Source organism: Lichenostomus cassidix, chromosome 1, assembly GCF_008360975.1.
Source record: "Lichenostomus cassidix isolate B80296 chromosome 1, HeHo_3.0, whole genome shotgun sequence".
NCBI classification, from domain to species: Eukaryota; Metazoa; Chordata; class Aves; order Passeriformes; family Meliphagidae; genus Lichenostomus; species Lichenostomus cassidix.
Genome location: NC_139479.1, coordinates 86269548 through 86293950, shown reverse-complemented (window position 1 = coordinate 86293950; position 24403 = coordinate 86269548). Strand labels below are relative to the sequence as shown.

The 24403-nt window shown below is 39.6% G+C and overlaps 1 protein-coding gene across 5 annotated transcripts in view; it reads right to left on the bottom strand.

The window, feature by feature from the left end:
• TSPAN9 (tetraspanin 9) overlaps nt 1-24403 on the bottom strand; it is a 168127-nt gene that overhangs the window by 78868 nt on the left and 64856 nt on the right. For 2 of the 5 annotated variants that reach the window (XM_085067594.1, XM_085067569.1), the window contains one exon: nt 14096-14175. In XM_085067594.1, the coding sequence (XP_084923720.1) occupies nt 14096-14158 (63 nt within the window). In that variant the 5' untranslated portion in view covers nt 14159-14175. The other 3 variants (XM_085067578.1, XM_085067586.1, XM_085067562.1) reach the window with 3 other exon arrangements.

The window sequence follows — 24403 nt, the reverse complement described above, 5'->3', positions numbered from 1 at the left end:
CTGAGAGTCTCCCAAGATACAGGAACTGGAAGAGCCAATATCTACTAAGATTTATATGCAAAGCTGTAGAACAAGGTGGGGCACCACCACCAGGGATGCAGGGGATAAGGACATCCTTGAGGAAGAACAAATATTTTTCCACATTTTGTATGTCACCTTCTGATTTAAAAAGAAAAAAAGGAATGCTGCAAAGAAATAACAGTTTCATGAGAAACACATTTCATGGTGGGAAGCACAAGGCAAAAAAAAAATCACTGGTTAAGAACCAGAAAAATTAGAAGGAAGTAACAATTTAAACATCAGTGACATTTCTGATAATGTGTCTAATGGCACAGCACAGAAGAAAATTAATCCTTAACTTTCTAATTTGGATTTATGGGAGAAGCATTAAATTCAGTGGATCTTCAGCATGTAACACACAGGGAGTATTTCAGCTTTCCAAAAGCATGTGCTGCTTCAATCAGGATATGTCATCAGAATAGGTTGGGGAGTACTCATTAAATCACTTGTTTATTATTCACACTACAGGAATGTGAGTTCTATTGGTAAAATGAATCAATCAGGGAGCAAAGAGCTATTCTCTGGAGTCCACATTAATCAGCCCGACAAGCTGTCACTAAGGATTGGGTCAGGCTCCTAACATAGCATCCAACCAGTGGGGAAAAAAATCCCCGAGACGGCTGAAACAGGGAACAGTTCACCCATTTAAAGCTGTCCCCAGAGGCTTGTGTCAACCATTTATTACTGCTCACACACAGCTGCAGAAGCTTTTAAGTGAGAAGCCTGCATTCTCGGACGTTCCAGAACTGCGTGGAAACACGCTTGATCCCAGCTAGTTCTGGGAGGACAAGCAAGATGAAGTATCCTGAAAGAAATACTGCTGTGCTTTAATACAGCCCTCTGAAGAAAATGCATTCATGAACTTGGAAAAGGTCTAAAACTAGGACACATGTCAGAACAGATACACTGTTGGGAAACATTCAGAGTTGTCATGCAGTCTGCACTTCAATAAAACGTTTTTTAAAAAGCAACACTATTTTTACAGATTATTTTTCATACAGGCACATTGTTTTCAAGGTTTAGCTGTTGCCCAGCCTCCCTCACTGTAAGTCTAAAATATGAAGTATCATTTAAAATAATGTCACTCATGAGAATGCACAAAAAATAGCTTTTTGGGTTTTTTAAAAAACCCAAATAAATAAAACAAAAACCCACTACCATTAACTTGCCCCACTCCCTACCCTGCTGGTAAAAATCATGAACTGCTAAAATCTCATTACTCTGAGGTATACACTGTTAATGAGAACAAACATAACAAAGAATACAAGCACTAGCTGGGCTGCAGGAGCCCTAAACGGACCAAAAATGTGGAACAAAAAACCAGTCAGCAGTTCTGCTAATACTGTGAAGCTGTGTAACACATATAGCAACACATAAAATCAATACTCCATACAAGAGAACACAATCATACACTGTGGCCACTTGGATGGAGGAGTGATAATATCCATGTTTCTGTTCTTGTCAGCACTTGTGCCAACTGCACCTTCAAGCTGGGTGGAGTTTAAAACTGAGCATGACTTACGTGGACAGAGCTGCAGGGTGGGCTACAAAACTTGCTGAATGGCTCAAAGGAGAAGTGGTTTAGCTAAAGTGTACTTCAGGGGAGGCTGCCAGGGAAGGCAGTCAGGAGGGAAAAAACAATAAAAGGATGAGTGTCTAACTGCAGCAATGTAACATGAGTGCAAATGCTCAGAAGTGAGGAAGAAAATCTTTCTGTCCTCACAACAGAGCTTCGCCATCTCACTCTATAAGGAGCACTGAGCATTTGCTGCTCTAAACTTGATGTTAAAAGCTACACCATGGAACAACAGAAATATTAAGGTAAGCATTTAAATACAGCCTCAGGCAGCATTGGCAAGACTGCATCCTGCACATCAAGAGATGTGACCATTCCACTCTATCCACCCTTGTTAGACCACACTTGGACTACTGTATCCAAGCTTGGTCATTAGAGCTCAAGAAACTGAAGACCACCCTGCAATTTTCCACCAAGACAAATAATGAATGCAGATTGCTTCAGGGAAAGTTTTGGCATGGCCATAAGAAAAACTGAGAACAAACTGAATGAATTGAAAACAAACATTGCAATAGATTACCAAGAGAAATGGTGGCATTTTCTTGCTGTAAATACTCAGTGCTGAGCTTGACAGGGCTATGGGTAACACAAACTAAGGATTTCCCTTCAACAGAAGGTTGGACCAGATGTTCTCTAGAGGTTCCTACCAACCTAGAATTTTTTCTATGATTCTTTGATCTAAACATATGTTATGCTATATGCACTGCTAAATACTACTTTTGCAGTAAACTCATTTAAATTAGAAATTCTCTGATTTTTCTTCCCATTCCAACAACTAAAAAAAAAAAATAGAAAGAGTAATGACAAGACAAAAGAAGGGATTTTCACTGTTTTTCAGAATAACTATCAGCATCCCCTCAAATTAGCAAGCACAAGGCTTAAGAGGAAATGCCTTTCACAGAATACTTAACTAAACAAGTGGACTTACTGCCAGAGAATTTTGGATAAAAGGCTGAAAGGAGTTCCATGAATTCATTCATCTCCTGTGGTGCCTATTAAACATTTGTTATCATCTACTTTACAAGATACACAAAATTTTGGCCTGATGCAGTATATCCAATTTTGCATTTGAGCCTCATGAATCGAAGATAAATCAAAATAACACTAGTATGTTGGACTTCTGGTAACTTGTGACTCCACTACAGGTTTTTCAGATCATGAATTTGAATACTCAAAACAGAACCATAGAAACCCTACCACTAGTAAGGTAAATATTACCACTAATACCTATTAACACACGAAGCACAACAATTATTTCTTTCAATTAAGCTGCAAATGGAAGAACAGGCTGAGACAAAACAATGAGAAAATCCTGCAAAAGCATCAAGTTCCACTTCTACCTAAAGGCAGAAAGACAGACTTAAATTTCCAATGAAAATGGGATTCCAACCTGCCAAAGTAACAGATAGCTCTATCACACCAAGGTCATACATCACAGCCACCTCCACAGGCATATTCCATTAAGAGAGTAGAAAACACCTAAAAAGAGCCTAAACAAACACAAAAATAACAAAACAGGAGCAAATTTAACTCCAACTGTCTGCGTTTTAAACTGCATCCTGTAAGACACAAAACCAATGTTGCACTGAAAGACATCCCAACATCCTTCCAGATGCCGAGAGCGCAAAGAAAGATCCCACCTGAGAGTTCTCTCTACATTCCACATGCTGGAAAAGCTGTTAGCACAAACATCACTCAGATAGTAAAAGACTAACATATGGCTTGAGGGGCTAGGAAAAGTAGGAAGAATTGTTACTGCCAGGCATGCAACAACTCTACCTTCTGTAAGTTTAAAATCCAATGTTGGCTTATTTGTTTATTAATTATGGAATATGCTTTATTCACTGGTTTGAAGTCATAAATAAAATATTACAATGAAATCAATAAAGAGTGATATCCCACAGCCAAGTCTTCACCTTGACTGTCATCCACTGGATGACAATCTCAAGAAGAGAACTTCAGTTCACTCAGTGACACTTTGCAGGTGCTGGGGAGGTTTAGGGTTTATGTGTCATGAGAAAACTTCCACTCTTCTAGGTACTTCTGGTTGTCAGTGGCACGATGCTAGACCTCTGGAGTACACAGCCAAATAAAAGGATGGTACATAGGTCCTAAACCAGTTAGGAGTTTTGTGCCCACAGATGATGCTGCACAAGCATGTGGAGATCCAAGGTGGCTTGGCTCTCAAGTCTCTCACAAGGCACACAGCACATAACAGATGGTCTGTTGCTTAAGACACTTACCAGGGACTTCAGGGATCCAGATTCAATTTCAGTTTAACTTTGTACAAGTCTCTTAGAAGGACACATCTACACCATGGATATAGACAGATTTAAGCTGTCTCTGCCCAAGCTAATCTGGCAATGAAAGTGGAGGAGGACTGCTGCTAAGACACCCGAGCTCAGCGGAAGCGATTGGCAGGATTTCTGAGCTCATGGGCACTGCTATGCAGATCTCAACACGAGCCTCTCCATGCTGAAGCCTGCTGCATGTGGACTCCTGCACTCCTGTACTGGTTTTGGCTGGGATAAAGTTAATTTTCTTCCTAGCAGCTGCTACAGTGCTGTGTTTTGGATTCAGTGTAAGAATAACATTGATAACACAGAATCACAGAATGCCTTGGGTTGGAAGGGATCTTAAAGATCATCTCATCCCAATCACACTGCTGTGGGCAGGGAACCTTCCACCACACAAGGCTGCTCAAAGCACCATCCAGCAGGGCCTTGAACATCTCCAGGGATGGGGAATCCACAACTTCCCTGGGCAACCTGTTCCAGCACCTTATCTGCTGCTGAGCAGCACTTACCTTGAGTCAAGGACTCCTCAGTGTCTCATGCTCTGCCAGCAAGGAGGTGCAGAAGCAGCTGTGAGGGAGCATGGGCAGGACAGCTGACCTGAACTGGCCAAAGAGATATTCCATATCACAGAATGTCATGCTCAGTACACAAACTGCAGGGAGACAGCCAGGAGCCACTGCCTGCTGCTCAGGGATGGGCTGGGCATCAATCAGTGAGTACAGTGTGCATCACTCGGGGGTTTTGGGATTTTACTTGTATCTCTTTGTTGTCTCAGTTTTAATTACAATTATCATTATATTTTTGTTGTTATTATCATATTTTATTTCTATTATTAAACTGCTTTTATCTCAACCCACTTATTTTTTCTGTGATTCTCCTCCCTATCCCACTGGGGTGGAGGGGTAGGGAAATGAGCAAGCAGCTGTGTGGTACTTAGTTGCTGGCTAGGGTTAAACCATGACAACCCACAAGTTCTGGTCTCTAACAGCTCTCAGTCCTCTACCCTGTGCTCCACTTCAGACATTCCCTTTGTTTTGGTGTCTCAGCTTTCCATCTGCATCAGGAGGATAAAAGCACAGCCCATACTTACAGGGTGTCAAGAGGATAAATACATTAAGTGGTCCTAAGGCACTGCGGGATTACGGCAACAGATGTAATATCAATTCCTTAAAGGAGTGAAAATGGAGAAGATGGGGCAATTGAAACTCTAAGGAGAGAGCAATTGAGAACATGAGGTTTATTTTTTTCTAATTTAAGTGTATCTCTGCATCCAGAGGACACTGCAGAAGAAAAGGAAAACTTTGGAACACAGCAACAGCTTGATGAAGGGGAAAATGTGGGTATAGGCACAGAAGTAAAGGACAATAAGAATCTTAACCACATATTGAGTTTAAAACTACTACAAAATGAGACAAAAAGAGATGTTTACATTTCTGAATTACAATCTACAAAACCCCAAACAAACAAAAAAAACAAAACCACAACCACAACACACACAACAAAAACACACACACCAAAAACAAACAAACACAAAAAAAACAAAAAACAAACCCCACAAAACCCCAAACCACCCAAAACAAAAAAAAAAAAAAACAAAACAAACCCCCCCCCACACACACCCAACACAAAAACAAACAACAAAAACCAAAACCCACAACCACCAACAACAAAAACCAACAACAACCACACACCCACAACAAAAACACACAACAACAAAACACCCCAAACAACAACAAACCCCACACAACACACCAAACACCACCAACCCACACCCCACACCACAAAAAAAAAAAAAAACAAAACCCCCAAAAAAAAAAACTAATCAGTCACAACTCAATACGGTGTTAGAAATTAATAATTCTGTAACAGATGATTAGCATACCAGTTTCTCCTGTTTTTTATTCCTTGCAGCAACTCTCATACATGTCATAAACTTTTAAGAATCAACAGCAATGTGATCATTTCCTACTGCAGGCCTATAATTTGTACCTACAGCAGTAGAAATTGTACCAGAATGTACATAAAACAGAAGTATGAGGAAATCCACCAAAGAAATAAAAAAGATACATATTCAATCTCTCATGCTTCATGACTTGCCAGTGTTATATGGGAAGAAAGATGTAGAGACACTAGTTTAATGTATTTTCAAAACTATCCCTGCTGCATTGATTAGAAACAATACAAGGGGTTTTTATTCAGGAGTCAGAAGGCAGGATTAGCAAAAGGAGCTTGCAATGAAGACCAAGCAGATTCAACAGAATCCATGGGTAAAGAGTAACTTCCCCACTAAAACAAGCAATATTTTCAAACATTATTAATTCTTTTGATTCTGAAAAGTTCATTCTCATTTCCTACATTTAACAACTAAAACATAGCAATCACAAGGAAGCAAAGAAATAAAAGAAATGGCAAACTAGTCTTCCTGGGCTTCGGCTTCCATCCTTTCCAAGGGATGTTGTGCTTTCTAAGGGGTAACCATCAGCTCTGTTCCCAGACAGCACAGAGGTTCTGGGCGAGAGAGAAGAGATCCAGCAGCTTAACTCCACAGCCAAACACTAAAAAATGGGCTCGGATTGTTTACTAAGACTGTAGTGACCTGGCTGTGCCTTGATTAAGGACAACAACAAACAGTGACTGGATGTTCTGTAACCCTGTAGAAAACATAGCCCTAACTGCATTACCTGAACAGTGATAAAGCTATTGGCCAGGGTGCCAAGTTTCAAGAGACAGTATTGAAGATGAGCTATAGAAGAGCTTTTAAATTTCAAACTGGCAGCAGGTCCCAAGAATATTCACAATCCTTGCTATACTGGATGCAGTAGTTAAGTGAAGAAGGTTTGGACAGCCATGTGAACTTTTGGCCCAGCTCAATAAAGGCAGCAGGAAAGAACAATCATTCCAGTCAAATTTCCAAAGAACTGGAAGTTCAATTATCTGTTCTGAATGAATTCAGCAATTTAAGTTGCTCCTGAGCAGCAAGGGACTGAGCTAAATGGAGATCTGAGTTGATTTAAAGCTAATTTGTGTCAGAAAGTTCTGAAATGGCTTTCAGTTCAGTGTCTGCAGTCATTTCTGTAAAGTGGTATTAAAACAATTTAGTTTTATTGGAGAAGTCCCCAACAAGTTCAGCAAACATTCACTGTCTAATAACACACCTTCAGCTGTATGAGGTCCCTTGACTTTGTCTGGAAACTTTGTTTATTTATTTCTGCAAGATATTAAAAGCAAAGCCCAACATAAACAGCAGAATTCTTCCTTTTGCTGACAGTTTTCATAAGTTGCTGAAAGGCTGGGTAACTTTACAAATTATAAACACATAGGAGCTATAGTATTCCGTAATATCTATGGTGACTTGGCTACCCATTAGGATCATCCCAACTATGTGTACAGCAAAACCTCCAGTAAACCAAACTTTAGTTTCCACAAACTGGAATGCATCCTCCCATCTTTTCTACCCAGGTCTTGTTCTGTGTCAGCAGCGTTTAAATAAACAAATTAGATGCCTCCTTGGACAGCCAGATAATGGAGTTACAAGCTCATCCTCTACTCTCATGAAAAAGATTATACCCCTTTGGATGGGCCTCTTGCAGACTTACTTACCTGGGGGTAGCAGGAGCAGACAAAAAACAACCCTGCTAACCAAGGCCCTGACAAGTGGCTTACTGAAACAGGTCTAGGAATGCAGAAGTAGGAAATATCACTGTTATTACGCTTATCCAAAATTGACAATAATTGTACCTTATGATTAAAACCACCACTTTATGAAAATTTGATACATCATTCTTTTTAAAGTTAGGGGAGTTGAGACATAGAAGGCTGGAGAAATTTGCTTAATGTCACACAGCCAAAGGATATGAGGAACAGAACCTGAGTCATATACATAAAGATTTAACTCTGGGAGTACAGGGGGCCAGGGAGAACTGGAGGGGTGGAATTTGTTTTCCAATTTGAAATTCTTCAAAAACTCTGCTCCTCACCTTTAATGACCATAAACCTCCTCATGTACAAATGAATTAACTGTCCAGCAAGCCATAATATAACAGTTGTATACAACAAATCTGCTTGAGTGATGAATCAACTTGTTTATCTGAAATAACAGACACAAATGGCTCTCACACCTACCTACAGCTAGAATTAAAACACTTCCACACTGAAGGAAAACCAAAATTATTTTAAAATCCCCCACACCTAAAAAAAACCCCAAAACAACCTAAATAAAATATAGTGCTAGCAAAGAGTAGTTAGTGAGAAGAGCACTGCAAAACATGCCCTATCTCATGTCTTCCCTATCAAGCTGAAACAGCTTAAACCCTATAACCAGTTATGGGCCACTCACCACCCAGATTAACTAGTGTAACTCAGCTCTCAAGCAAACCCCAATATTTTAAATTAAAACTAGTCTCAGGTCTCCAATAATGTTTGAATATTATTCTGTAATGTCATCGTGCTGGTTACAAATGGGCTTCATTTACATCACATTCATTAGGACACCACACTGTTTGAACTCAGTATTACCTTTCCTTCTCCTCCCAGCCAAAACACTGTCATGCTAAAACGTTTATCTAATAGCTCTCCCCCACCGAGGTGCATGTTTCCATAGGGACACCAACAGTGCCATTCCATTTGGAGAGGAAACTAAAACTAATAGCTGGGATATTTTCACAGCTTCTCAAACCCCCAACGGAAAAAAAAAGAATTCTGCTAATGTCACTGAAAACATTAGCTTTCCCAGAATTCGCTGATGCTGGTTTCTTTTGGGTTTTTTTGTTGGGTTTTTGATGTGGGGTTGTTTTTTGGTTGGGTTTTTTTTTTGTTGGGGGAGGGGTTGTATGCTTGGGATTTTTCTGTTTGCTTTTGGTTGGTTGGTTGGTTTTGGATAGTCTTATTTTCACAGGATTGGACTGCAACTGTAGCCACACTTACATCATTAGAGTGAAAATACAACAGAAGTAAATATCACTATTATGTCAAGAGACAAGCATATCAGGCTCACTCACTGCCTCTCCTTGTCATTATCCCCTTTGTAAGAAAATGGGGAATATATCAGATAATGCAGCCAGTGGGAGGGCAATAAAACAGAGAGAAATTTAATGTGTTTCTTTCCCTAAGCTGTTTGTCACTAGCAATTTTGTTCTGATTTAAGGGACAAACTGTCCACCCCTTTTAAACATCAGAGATTAATTTTCAGTTATTTGTAGGGACAAAGTCTCTTCACATGATTTAACTGTCTGTCCAACAGGTTCAGTTAGGCATTAAAGCTTTGTACTTCAAACTATATGGTGCACTATAGTATTTATTCCACTTTGGCATAAATAAGTATGGATTACTTTACGTAAACCATTCTAAAATTGTTAGCTGCTTTACAGTACCAATAGCTTTGACAGCAGCCAAACTCAGAGAATGGACATGCTCCCTCTCTTTTACTCTGATCGGAGACTTTAGTTAAAGTGACCTGCATGGCTACTGTGGCATTGTACAGCACATTTATGCTCCTTGATAAACACACAATATTGGTTTTAATCTACAGAAAAAAAAATTAATTGCTTCTGCTATAAGATTAAATTGCACTGACAATTAATGCAGAAAAATATTCTTTAGGGGCAGCAGTCTTTATCCATTATTGTAATAACAGAGCATCAGTGAAAAATTTGCTGCATTTGACTTTTTGTTGCTCCTGCTGGACCAGAAAGTTTGCAGCCCATCTTTTTCTCTTCTAGACTTACTTTCAGTAAAAGGAAAATGCTCCCAATGTAATACAAAATTTAACTGAATTTGTAAATTTGACACCATTTAAATTAGATAAACTATAACTTCTGCTTTTAATTATAACATTAATACACAGGTATTATTCCTATCAGATTTTTTTCAGTAGTTTAAAATTAAATGCTTCAACAAATAAACGACATTAAAGATTTTCTTGACTGTGCTTAGCTTTTCCTTAGCTCTTCTTGAAACACACAAGATCAGACTTAATAATCTTGACATATAGGCCCCTAATAAAATGCATTTTATATTAAAATTAAGCAATAGTAAAAACCATCAAGATGCCTATTAAGAATGCTTCACTGTATGCAGACTCATTAACCTAGAACAAATTAATAGAACAAGCCAAAGTGTAACTATGACCACTGATTGCTTGCCAAGTTCCCTAGTGAATTTTTGATAACTTATTCCAGTCACTTCAAAATTTCCCTTTTAAGACCATATGAAATTCTCCTTTCTTGAATGAATTTTTTTTTTTAGTTCATGTTTTATGGAATTTCCTTTTTATAACCAGTAATATTTTCTGATTCATTTGGTGAAAATAATTATTGGAACCCTTCTCTCTAATAACAGTGAAGGGAAATATACCATAGAAAGACATATACCCTAATGTTTCTATTTGGTGATTACCTTCCTTGACAATTTAGCTGCTATCTGTAGAAACAAAAATCAATACTTTATTTCTTCTGCAGAGCGATATCTGCTACTTTGCAATCTCCACATGTTTGCACATAAATACTCTTGAAGGCAAACTAAATCAATTAACATTTGTAGTTGTCCAGTCCCTTTGCAAAACATATTATGCACTTAGGATGAATTCAGTGTAAATCATCATCCTAGCCACACAATTAAATACTATAAGCTTCCTTAACCCTCAGATCAGACTTTCCTAATCTCTAAAAGAAAGCAATGCCAGATGGCCATGAACAACTGTTAAGAATCAGAGGGACACAGAGAAATACCTGAAGCTCTCAGTAATTCAGTGGAGAAACACCTTCTGTTCCAACTTACTGCTAGGCCCCACTTAGATAAATTTGCTTTGCACAACTCATATGTGACCCTTCCAGGTTAACTGATACACAAACTACAAATTTTCAAAAGCTGTATTTTGTTGCCATTAATTGAATTCACAGACACTGAATTTTTGCTACAACTCTTGGTTGTAGTTATCTCAGCAACAGGATACAAGGCACAGAGAGAATCCACTAAGCATTGCACTTCTCCATTACCTTAAAACATGTACTTGTCTATAAGCATATATGGATACACATTAAAATATGTAAAATACATTGTATGTATGTATTGTGTGTCATATACAATATTCCTTTATAATTAGTTGTCAAATCCTTATGAGTTAGCTGCAAGGCTGAAAGAGTAGTACAGCTCATTGGCCCATGAGGCACAGATTAGGCCCCAGTCTCTTTCTCTGCCTCAAGAAGAAATAATGGAAAAAGGTTCTTCTTTTCCTACAGAAGAACATCCTCCTTTGAGCCTACACTAAGAATCATTTAAGATTCCCAGCATGCTAGGATGGCAAAGGGCACCTCCTGTCTCCATTTGCAGAGGAAGCATCTCACAAGAACCATTTTAACATGGACACAGTGTGGAAGTGATCTCCTCACCTCTGAAGACTAGGAGCCTCATTCTGCTTTAAATTACAGTTCAGGAAATTCCAGGCTTAAAAATGAACCTTTCTCTTTTTAAAAATAAATCACCTTGCAATTAGAAAATATGATGGCCACTGCTCAAGAGTAGGCCACAGCTTCAGGTTTTTGGACTTGGGGTTCTTAACAGAAATTCAGAGGGAAGCAGTGAGAACAGGCAAACCTGGGAATGGAAAAAGCAGGTTAAGAAGAAAGATAGGACCGAAATAGCAGGGAGTGCTTCAGGACAGGGCAGGGGCAAAGTGCAATGGCAGAGCTGTGTGGGGAGTCCAGAGCTGGGCTAGCAGGAGAGTTCAGGGCAGAAGTGAGAGATGCTACAGGTGCACAGCACCAGCAAGGAGCACATGCAGGGCCAAACATTCAAAACCTGTCAGACAGTCATGGTGGAACCAGTGGAGGTTCCAGGTACGAAGGCAGGTGTGGCAAACTACAGAACACACATAGTGTAGTGTGCTTCATTCTAGTCGCATTTCCATGAGTAAAAGGAGATAATAATATCACTAATTTGAACATCTCAAACAATAAAATAGCCCAGTTTAAAAAAAAATATATCTACAGCAAAACTGGAAGAATGTATGGGAACATCATTCTGGCTTGCAAAATTCAGTGTAAGACAGCTACAGTGAAAAAAGGGGGACTCCTGTGCAATTTAAACCATTTGGGCTGAAGGACCAAATTTCTGTAGTAAACTACTTTGAAAACTACCTGCTATCTTGTATTTAGCAATTTTCAATAATCTCTCAGATTCACCAGGCCTGAGTATCATTTTCATTCTGAACAGGATAGTTTACAGCAAAAAAAGCATTTTTAGAACATTGGATAGAGATGTGGTAACAAAGTTTAATAACAAAAAGAAAAGTGATACAAGCCTCACAACAAAAGACATGGCAAGGAGAGTGTGAAGGGGGTTAAGAGGTAAGAGTAAGAACTGAAGAAGCACAGGACACTAGAGAACTGTTCCAGATGGTAGGCTAGTTTTAACCTAAGCGGCAAAGTGTTTGTATAAAGGTCCAGTGGGAGCTGAGCAGACAGAGATGAGCACACAGATGAAGTCTGAAATGTTTTTACAAGTTCAAGGAATGGAAAAAATGGACTCTGAAGGTCTGATGCAGAGTCAAGAAAATTGCTGCTTGGGAAGAAGAAAAAACCAAATAAAGATGTTGTATCTAAGGAGGTGAAGAGTAAGGGACACCTACACAACTGATCACAGAGGACATGGGTAATGAGACCAGATAAAAGCTTTTCCAAAACTAGTCACCACATACAGATATGAAAAAGAAGTAATTCAAGGTGCCAAAATAATGCAGCATTGGGTCAAATAACCAGTTTGATATAAATATGGTGTGTTTTAAATTATTTATTCCAAAAATACTTACGGCAAATTTCTAGTAGGGTTTGTGTAGAGAAAAAGTATTTTAAACCATAAGTGAACTTTGATCAGATGTTCTTCAGTGATCAGCTCTATCTTTCTATTTCAGTAAGATGCCCACAAGTTCAGTAATTGTAGCATTACAGTCTGTTACTGATAAAAGCTCACTGTTGCGTGAGCGGTTCAACACTGTACCAAATCTCCCATTAACTCTTGCTCTTAGAGGTTATTTCAGTAAGTGGGTCAAGATAAACAGAGAACCTGCTAGTAAGACTCCTAATTTGAACAATGATATCTATACACCAGAGGTAGCTATTTGAACCAGACTGCTGATGCCCCTTTTTCCAAAATAAATCCCAGGAAGGTGTTTTCATTTATTTGTGGAGCTTACGTATGTCTCTGGATCACAACCATGAATGGCTTTGTTCACGTGCCCAAGCTTTGTAATCACTAGGAAAGCAGTGACCTTTGCTTTCAAACTAAGCAAACCGTTTCATACTGGGTTATATTCATATATACTCAGTATTTCAATTAGCCTGTGATTTCCTTAAAAACACAGTAGTGAAGGATGCTTAGCTAGCAGATGATTAAACTTTTCCTCCCTCCCTTCTGCATGACAATACTTTGCTCAAAGTAGCCATTACACTTTTAACTTGCTTGCTGAGGCATTCATTGTTACAACTCCTCATGCCTCTTGGCTGGTGGAGGAAAATCAATTTTGATCCCTGAGAAGCAAGTGCAAGTCTCCAACTTCACACACCAATGTGTACAATTGCAGCTGAAACTAAATTCAGATTAATTCACTGTTCCAGGCATTTCACATTTCTGCTGAGATCTTAAAGAGGTTACACATACACAATTTACTGTTTTTAACTGGAGAAATGGGACAGAAGTGCCTTCAAATGAAAAAGCAGTTTGTCAAATGAAGTTTACACAAAGCAAATGAGATTTATGGTGACAATGAAACCATACTTAAAAAATTAACCTGCAGCTTTTTGCAACACAAGGTATTACAACAGAATGCAAAAATCCAGCCACTGCAGGATTTTAATGCTACAATAATTCTGGTCTTCCTTAAAGGGCAGCAATTCTGCCCTTTCTTAGATAACCCAATTCAAAGCACATTAGAATAGCAAGTCTGAGCAATTAGAAGCCAAACTACAGTAACCAGGTAGCAATAAAGACATAAAAAGCATGTGCATTTCCCAACAGACAGAAGTTTAACACTGAAAATATTCCAAGCAGGTACAGGAGAGAGGGAGGGGAGGAGAGAACTTACTGTACTGCTTCAAAGATGCACCATACACATAATGCAGCAGTACAGGATACACTAACAGATGAAGGCAACTGAAAAGGCAGTACTCACCCAAAATATTAAATTGAAAAGGAACATCATGTATTTCAAACAACACAGGCAGCCTCTTGCCATGTTGCACTTCTTAAATTCTAAAAGGAAAACAAAGGATAGATCCAGGTAAAAGACCACGTATTTGCTGCCTTTGGGTGCACTGTATTTTTCACTTTTTACGCCAGTTCCAGTCCCAGCGCCGGTCCCGGTTCCGACCCCAGCGTGGCTCTGTGTGCGTGATCCAGTTGTACCATAGAAAGCTCCTGCAGTAAAACCTCGACCAAATTGCCTCCCTGAGGTAGAAGGTTTAGCAAAATCTGAGTCTTTGCTATCCAAAGATGGACTCCGGTGAATTGAAGAATCCTCACTACTTGACTTCTCCATGATCTCTCTTTTCACAGTTGTCAGATTTAATGTATAGCATCTCTCAGCATTAAATGCAGTGCCTTGCAAATGCCACAGTGCGCTAAGAGCTGTCTGTGTTTTCCTTCTCTTTTTCTTCGTACATAAATCAGATAATCACTGCAGAATTTATTCACTGCATTGTTGCTGGGTTTATTTTTTATAGCAATGTAGGCTGCACTCTGTCTGTCTGAAGCATGGATTTATACATTAATATCCCATGCAAGAGCACACTCATGATTTATCTTGATGAATCAGTTATGCAGAACTTTGATTTTTATTAAAAAGAGCCATAAGCTCTTTCTCTGCACTCCTAGTCTACAGTCCTCTAATCTATAGGCAGCAGATGGTCCTTGCATCCATTTCCAAAAAGCTTCTGCAGTACACCTGGGAGACTCTCCTCGAGCCGGAGCACTTTCCTTGCTCTCAGCTTCCCTCTCTGTGTCTCTCTGACTCTCTCTCACACGCTGTCTTTTTTCTTTCCACCCATTTGCAGTGTCTCATTCAGTAACCAGCTACCGGAGCGCACTCTGTGTTTCACTGCTGTTGCCGTGAAATCATCAGCAACTGCAACCACTGGGCATTTCCCACAGAAATCCCTGACCTAACTATCGAGTAATAAATCCGCCCTCCTGCTCGCCCCTCCCCTCTGCTTTCCACCGGGCCAGTTAGCAGCAGCCTTTTCCTCCAGGACACGCCTCCATGACATAATATCTTTAATAGGATTAGAATTACTCTTGACTATACAAGTGCACAACAGAAAATCTCTTTAAATGTCAAGTACTGTTTAGCTGTTTATGCGCTAGAACCGTTAGGCAGTGATATTCCTTCGATGCAATAAAATACAGAAAAAGTATGGATTAGATAGACAGGTGCTAACCTCTCTCTGCTCATTAACAGTGACTTACATTTTTTTCTGGCTTAAACAAATCCCACGGGACAAGCAGTCGGAATAGGCTAGCATCCAGCATAGACTGCTCAGGCACACATCTCAGTCGTGCATGCACATAACGCGACACCATCACCTGTGATATAATTAACCAGAACCGGAAAAGCAGAGCTGCTGCCTCGCACGGGGTCATCAGACAATTCTTAAAACTCCTGAAATGTAAGGGGATCCGAGCCTGCAGCTATTCACACGCTATTTAACAAGTATCTCGGAGATTCTCGTTGTGTACGGCAATAAGCCATCTTACATCACAGGTCGTCTGTGAACTAGAAACACTGACCCAAATGCCACATTTCTTCTCCACAGAGTAGTGCAGCATGCCTGCTAGGACTGAAGCAGGGAGGGCACGACCGTGCCTGCACGTGTGCCTGCGCATATGCATGCAAGTGCCTGGAGCGGAGAAGAGAAACACTTCAGGTCACTCCCTGTGCTTCCAAATTTGTCATTTTGTCATAAGCGCAAAAGCAGTGCGCCAATGGTGCAAAGTGCTGTAACAGATTTAAAATGCAGGTTATTCTTTTCTTTCTGTAAAGAAAGAAACCACATTAGAAGGCCACTGTGAAAGAAATACAGCTAGCTGGAAAAGCAAAATTCTACATAATTTTCAAGTGACCCCTTCAGATGCACATTAGAATGCACTGTTAATTGTTATATCAGGTATTTTTGAAAAAATACAATATAACGTGTTCAGTCTTATATATCTATAGCCAAAAGCCTCTTAAAATTCTGTAGTTTTTATGTAACAACATCAGAATCAACACCCTAAAGCAATGCTATACTTGCAGGCTTTTCCCGCAAAAAGGTCCCTCCACCATAAAGACCATGAAACGCCCGGTATTTGGACATGTAATATCTCTCTCTCACCTTTTCTGCCCTAGAATAAGATTTTAACAACAGGCAGGTCCAAGCCCATATCAACAATGTTTGTTCACTTTGCTTTTCAAAAGTAATTTCAAAGCTTCCTGCATCAAATGTGTCCATCAGAAAGATGACTGCAGGATGACTGCTCAGCACTGTGTGTGACAGCAAAAAAAAGTTACACACAAAACACCCAAGTTAAAAAAAAAATAAATTAGCATTAACCAAAGTAGAATGGGGCATTTTTATACACGTCTATGCTGCTCATGCAAACTTCACCATGAGCAGTCATCAAGAAGCAACTTTCTCACCAAAAAACATGGAAGGGACTTTTAGGTCACTGCCAGGTACCTGCCTCAAACACTGGAGCCTGCAGAATAACTTGCATTCAAACACAAGGCAAATGTCTTGGTATGGATTTAGAAGTCTGAAAAAAACTTTTCTGTTTGAAATTCGCGTACTAGAAGCCCAAAGTTGTGCCACTGCAAACCAATGCTGCAGCTAGACATTTTCAGTGGTTTTCACTTGTCATACAAAACTGAGCTCTCAGCCAAAAAAATTAGGAGAACACACAAGTACTCTAAAGCATTTTTAGCTTTTTAGCTTTTGCACCCTTCGGTTTGCCATAAAATTTACACTGACATAGACTACCTACAGAAAAAAAAATTGCTGTGCACTTGTGAAAACTACTGCAATATAAATATTTGCCTTCCCTTTGAAGGTACGTGACAAAAATAATTAATCTGCCCCCCTCAAGGTTAAAAAATAAAAAGAATGTTCTGTAATAAGCAAAAAATTTCACAAATACTCTAACAGTTTGTAAATAGTGGAAACTTTCTATTGGTGGTTTATTTAAAAAAAAGGCAAACTTATACATCCAACCTTTTTACCTTTTCTTTTTCTCAAGCCTTCATTATTAGACCTAATTGAAGTTTTACAATTTTCTATTTTAACCTCAAACTACTACAAAATACTGGCTTACTGCACCATTACCTGCACTGTACCTTCCAGTAAGAGATCTCCAAGACCAGTCTACAGCACAGTTTGTACTTGAGAACAACCCCAACCAAAGACACACGTAAAGTCAACAGACAGCTTAAAAATCCAGACCTGAGCAACAAGCACTGGGGAAAACACAGCTCCAGATCAGCCTCTCCTCCTGCTGTGTAGCAAGAAAACATATGACTCTCTTATGGTTATGCTGTGGCCACCAGGGAGACTTTACAAGCCTCAGTAACCTTCAGCCACTTGAATTTGCAGCCACGGAGCAGCTTTACAGATTAGAAGCCACTTCCTGTTGCTGCAACTCTAACTCAGTGTTTAGGTAGCTCAGTTAATAAACCACACAGGGCTGCTTATTTGCTGAAAAAATAGATGGTGAAAAAGCTGTAACCAGTCCATCCAGCTGTGTTTTGACCAGCTATTGCACTCAGCTCTGCCTCTGACTGAGACTTCAGCAGAAGGTGTTGCTGCATGGCAACTGCACCTTTTTGTGGTTCCATTCAACAACGTAACCTCAGCATGAGGACAAACACATTTTGCTTCACTATGGATCTTACCTCTGTTTAGTAATCAGGGCATGAAAAACATTCAAAAGCTCACTCTGTACTTCATTAATGTTTGATTACTGAATCACAGAATTTTGTTGCTGAGTGATGCCTTCACATCAAGAAAATAATTTCAGTCCTACATGGACATGCCTGGGACAAGGCAATAAACATCAGTCCATTGCATTTAAGTGGCTCTCCCAAGTATTAAGGGCAAAACTTTAGGCCACTCTCAGATAGCAAGTATGAAAATCAATGTCACAATGGGTGTAGCCAAAAAATGGAAGAGTATTAGTAATATGGCCAAAAAAACATAAGCTGGCTCTCCTACAGAAATTGATTTACTTGGTTCCCTCCTGGGAGCAGTGCACCACAGTCCTCAAAGCACACATCCCAACTTCTTCATTTCTTGGTGGAATTCACCAATTATTTAATCCTTTTTCTCATCCTGCAGTTTAATCTCACCAGAACTTCAGTGCCAATTACACCCAGCTACAGTGCTGCTGAACCTCTCTCTTTCTGCCCTCCTCAGCTGTTTTTGCACAACTGGTTTGTGGAATCCTGCTGCAAAATAGAGTGAAAGCTGACCAAATTTATACACATATTTATACACATATTAATAAGACATAATACAGATTTAAAATGTATACCAGCAATATAGAAAAAAATACATTTATTTTCTTCCTTTTAGAAGTTTCAAATCAATTTTACTTGGCATTCCCCTTCAGTGAGCTTGCTGACCCAGAGAGAGGGAGAGGGACTACAACAGGCAAAAACAGGAATAAATACTGAAGGCTGAGCAAAAATATCTTAAGCTTTTGTTATGTCTCCCATGATTCCTGAAATGAAATATGAAACTCACAGGGTTTTTAAAAAAGGAAAAATAAAAACTCCAGTCACCATGATACACAAGCAATTTTATAACTTATTATATATTTTATCTTGCACTTTCTATCAGATAGGATAATGCTACTGTCACTATTTTAAATATGGAGAACTCAAGGACCAAGATGTTTGCTGAGGATGAATAGGAAACTGCTGGCAGAAAAGCAAACTGAATCTGTGCCTCACATGTCCTCAGCTAGTTCACTAACCACCGCACCATTCTCAAATTAATTATTTTTGGGAATCATGAGTTTTAGTAACCCTGCCGCATGACTTCAGAACAATACTGAGCCCTGCAGAGAGGTGTACAAATGCATATGCTACCAAGTGTTGGAGGGATATGGTTCTTAAATTCATTCTTTTCTTTTGAATTATATTGACCAGGAACTCAATTTTACAAGCCTTCCTCAGGGTACATTAGATAGGCAAAGAACTGAGATTGCTGAGTATAAACTCAGTGACTGCATCTTTCCAGTCACTGCTCTGAATCCTGGAGGTCCATGAGAGTAAGATAAGGAACAAGAGTTGAAATTAATAGCTTTTATGACTCTGGCACAGAGTTATATACAGCTTAAAACTCAGAGTAAAAAAAAAAAAAAAAAAAAGAACACTGATTATTAAGCTTAAAGGGAAGAGGATGTCTAAAGAATAGAACTGAAATTAAGATCACATGAGAGACAAAGCCATGGCATTCTCAGGTCTTCCATGCTCCTGGTTCCATGCCAAAAGCTTACAGACTACAGCAAGTTAAAATGCCTAGAGTTCTCAGGTCTCCCAAGGCTGCAGAATTTATAACCAAAAAGGCTGGATGCTCTGAGGGTCATAATGCACATCCTGGGGCTTTCCAAGCTCCCAGCCTGGATGCTGTAAATCCAAAGTATTCTGCCAATCATGAGATTGGACAAAAACAAGGTAGGTTTCAAAGACAACTTTGTGTGGTAGACAAGTTTTGAACCAAATAGCCCAAGCCCTATTTAACCTTTGACAAACTTTCATTTTCCACTGAGAAAAGTGTTCCATTAGAAACAGACAGAACTACTGCAACTTCAGTTTTGGAGTCTCCAATCACTGATCATAACTTCAAATATTATTTAGAGCCTATATGAACAGCTTGTTTGATGCAAATGCTAAAAAATACTCACTACCAAGTGTTCAGAGTGAAAAGGTACACTTAGTTTCCCTACTAGAATGAGGAGCAGCCATTTCTCTTACATTCAGGAAACCACCATTTCCTAGGGCAGTTAATGGGCAGACAGCTGATGGAGGGAGAGACTGGATTCATTAAGAAACAGGCTTACTCACAGCTGCTGCCTGTGATCTGACCAGCAAACAGATCACAGTCTCTAGTTTTGTGAGAGACAACAACCTCATGCCCTTCTCTCCTCACCCCCTAGCACAACCAAAACCATCCAAAAGGCATCACCTGATCCTCAGTTCCACCTACAGAAGATAGCCAGCTCCAGAGGCGGGTAAAAGGATCTGGGACAGGTAAATCTGCACAGAGCATAAGCTGGAAGGAAAATTAGGATGCTCAGATAGATTTTTGGAGGTTGGAGTGCATGTTCTGGGACTCCACCTAGCATTGGCATGGCTGAAGAAAAAGGAGGCCTGGCAGAGAGACAGGAGTGGGACAGCACTCCAAGATACGGGAACTGTGTGAAGAAGCACCTCTGAGGAGCCACTGAGTTTGAGATCTCTGGGGAAACAAACTTTTCTTGCAGATACAGGAGTGTCTAGGCGCCTCAATCCAACACCCACCTCCATCAGTCCTGAATTCACCAAGAGAAAATGTATCTCTTGACATTGTTACTGGAAAGGAAATGAATTAATCTGTTTCTATGACACAAAGACAAAGGCATAGCAGCTCCTGGTTGCCTCTGATGAGTAATACTCCTTGCCTCCCCAGGGTAAAGAGGTAAAAAAAGAGGTAAAATCTCTTTGAACGGCTTAAATTAATGCTTACTAGTTTATACTAACATATACCAATAAGATGAGCTTATCCTTCCAATATGGGGTCCTCAGTGGATGGATGACCAAGAAAATAAGATCCTGTTGTCAGACTTTCCACTGTGCCAAACATTCTGTGTTATTTGGTTCCTGAGATTTCCATTAAAAGTAATTTACTGCCAGCAATGCACATGTGGCTGAGACTTCTCATTTAGGATTTTGCACCAGAGACAGAATGAGATTCTGTCCCAGAATTGTGCAGTGGAATTAGCTGTAAATCATGTCAGGAACCTTAGCCCACTGTGATCAGGTGCAGATGATGACTTGATATGCTAATACACAGGAGATATGGGATAGGCAGATTAAAGTGCAATATGAGGTCCAAAAGCTAAGAAACTGTGATTATGTCACACCTTCACACCAGTTATCCCTCAGGGGCCCCTGAGACTGAGCAATAAGAATGTCTGAGTTTCCAAAGCTACAGAAAAACAGAACAGAAAATAGAAATCCTGCTACCAATATTTAAGCTTTTAAATCAAAACATTTGCACTACATACAGCAATCTTTTGGGGTTTGGTTTTCACAAACATCATGAAATATGCTAGATCTGAAAGAAGCACTCTAAATATTGTGTTAGAATACAGTGCACCGTTGTTAGTTTCACCTCCAAGAACTAAAATCCAGGAAGTCTATTTATTGTTTGTTTCTGAGAATCCTGGAAATCAGAGTCTTCTTGGGCTTGGCAGAGTATATATGTAGAGCAAGTCAACCTTTACCACAGTCAGTCCGATATCCAAACAGAAAAACAGACATTAACAGCTGACTCTGAAAACAAAAAACCTATTTTTTTTCTGAAGTCCCAAAACTACCTTACCAATTCTCCCACTAGTAGGTAGGAGAAAATAGGAAATATGAGGGGCAAGAGAACAACATGTGCCCAAGCAGATAGGCCTATCCTACTGGGCAGCAGAGCTTAACAGATGCTTTGGAACAGTCTGTTTATGACTTTTAGCATAAGAATCTATATCCCTTTTAATTACAGGGTGTTTATCTCATCTTCTATAATAATGAATACATTTTTTCATCTCCATCAACAGCTAATCCTTAAATTCTGCTGGGAACTTAGCCTCAATATTTTAGGGCAGTGAGTTCCATAGATATGCATTATGTTGAAAAAACCCAGAATCTTCCTCTTATTCACTATTATTATTAAGCTTTCCAGCTCTGTCCTCTGTCTGGATATTCATCTTCATCCCATAATTCATTTGTTTGTAATCCTCTATTACATCCCATGTCATTGTCCTTCATTTAACTAAGCACTTTTCATCATCTCCTGATATTGAAAATTCTCTGATTCCCTAATAATTTCAGTTAACCATCTTAGAGCTTCTTTCTAATTGAGCTATGTTTCTACCATAATCTTTCCTAATCTGCTGATGAAAAGATCTTCTTTTTAAAGGACAAAAGTTAATGTTCAGATTCAAAATTAATTTGACCTACTCTGTTTATATCAATACCTTATCTTTATGAAAGTGAAGTTACTCAGATTCAACAGACATTTTTTCATCATCCCTATTCTGCTTTTCTATTTCAGATTCAAAATTTGTGTCTGAAAAGGCTGAACTTTTCAGAGCTTAACAGGAAAACCCTTGCAATTTAAATTTTTATCTTACCTGTACGAGGAAAGGGAATTTTCGCACTACAGTGACACGAGTCTAATACTGGTTCCTTGTAAAGTTACCATCTTCAAGAGAGGGACTCCTTGTAAAGATGCTAACATGAGCCAACTCAGCCCTTGGCCACCAATGACATAAATGGTTTGTATACATTTTTGGTACAAAAATTGGTACAAATTTTGTACCAGTTTGGTACAAACTGCTGTCTCCACCCAGTACACAAAAAAAGATGTATGCAGGGAAGTGTTTTTTACCTCACATACATAGAAAATAAGATCAAGGGAGCAGAAAGCTACCAGCCAGAGGCAGCATCACATCCCTGATACCCCCATGTGATGAAACATCACAAATCAGATCTCTAAAACCATGCTTTAATATTTAAAGACCAAAAAAAGAAAGCAGGGGCGAGGAAGTGAGAAGGGTTCTTCTTTTTTAACACCTATTTTTTGCAGAGGTAACGTACATGATTTGAGTGCATCTCTTCCACTCCCACTTTAAATCACAGTTTAGGTTTTCTACATCTTCTGTATTGACTACAGATTAAAGAAAGCTAGCAAATAGCCAAAGGTTTTTGCCTATCATGAGAGATGATACCCCTTCTTCCACTTGGATGGTGCAGCAGGATTTCATTAATACAATAACTCTTCTCACTGTGTCCAATGTGTACAAGTCTCTTGAACGAAATCAGGTGGATTTTCTCTAACATCTGTTCCAAAGAGGCTGTCTTTCACCAGCAGTCTGCTGTTTTGAATTAACTGACAGCTGGTGTCTACGTATTAGCAGAACTATTAAACTTAAAAACCAACGAATTAAAAAACCCCTCATACAAATGGCTCCATGTGAAGAAAGAACCAAGAGAATGATGTAAGCATTCATTTTTGAAAGGCAGCACACATCTCTGAAACCTGCTCAGTTATGCCATGAAGGAACATTTCTAAGCACATTCCTTTCACAATTGAGTGAATTCCTTCATTGCTAAAATATTCATTTTTTGGCACTTAAACACAAACAGGTGTCATTCCATGAATGGGGACATTTAAAACCACTGTGTCAGGGCTGGCAGAGACCCAGATGTCTTCAATGGGCAGCCACTCATCACCAGTCTCAGCCTCCAATCTAAGACTCACTGGAAGTGGCAGACTGAATGCCTTACTGGAGCGTCATCACCTCAGATGTCAGATGTGTGTGAGTTATCAAAAGGCTGTTTTTTAGCAGCATTTCTAAGCAAAATCTGAGCCCAGGTCCCACCTTCAGGTCAAAGAAAGGACAGCTTTCAGAAAGGAGTCAAACCACCAAATTAATTAAATACTTGCCCAGAAACAGTGACCTCACAGATGAAGATGGCATCAGAGAGGGCTGACTTCAAGTCACAGTACCAGGTTCCCCTCTGCTGGGTCCCCATTGAGACTCAGGGCAGAAATGGAAAATATCCCTGGAAACAAGGGTGGGATGTAGTCTCTACAGCCATTCAGTCCTCAGTCCCCTCCTGGTCCTCCCTGACCTATCAACTGTGACACCAAGCTCCACTGCCTAGCAATTTCCCGCATATGCCTGCTTTTGCCTTTGAAGGCAGACGTTTGTGAATTCATAAGAAACATTTTTTGCATAATTCAAGGTGACTGGAACATACCTTCGCTGCCATTAACAGCACTTCTCAAGTTCTGATCAAAGCACTGCAGAGCAGGCACATTACATCCTGCTGATTTGGGCCAGACTCCTTTCTATGACTTCCAACAAACTTCCACAACGCCTAGCCTGAGCAAAGTCCACAGACTCCTTACTGTCTTGAAACTCTTTAAATTTATGAAAACAATCATATCTGACCATCTGCACCTGCCCTTGTAATAAAGCTTATCTACCATCACAATAAAGTTTCTTGCATGTTGTGTGGTAACACTGTGGGATGTGGTCAACTTCAACATTTAAAATAGGATGTGCCTGTAACGTAGCAGTCATGCAATTAATGCTTTTTGCTTTGCCAACAACAGAGTCAGATTTAAACCCCAAGAGGAGGCAGATATTTTAGCCACCTTACTCATCTCACAAGAACGAGGCTAAATGG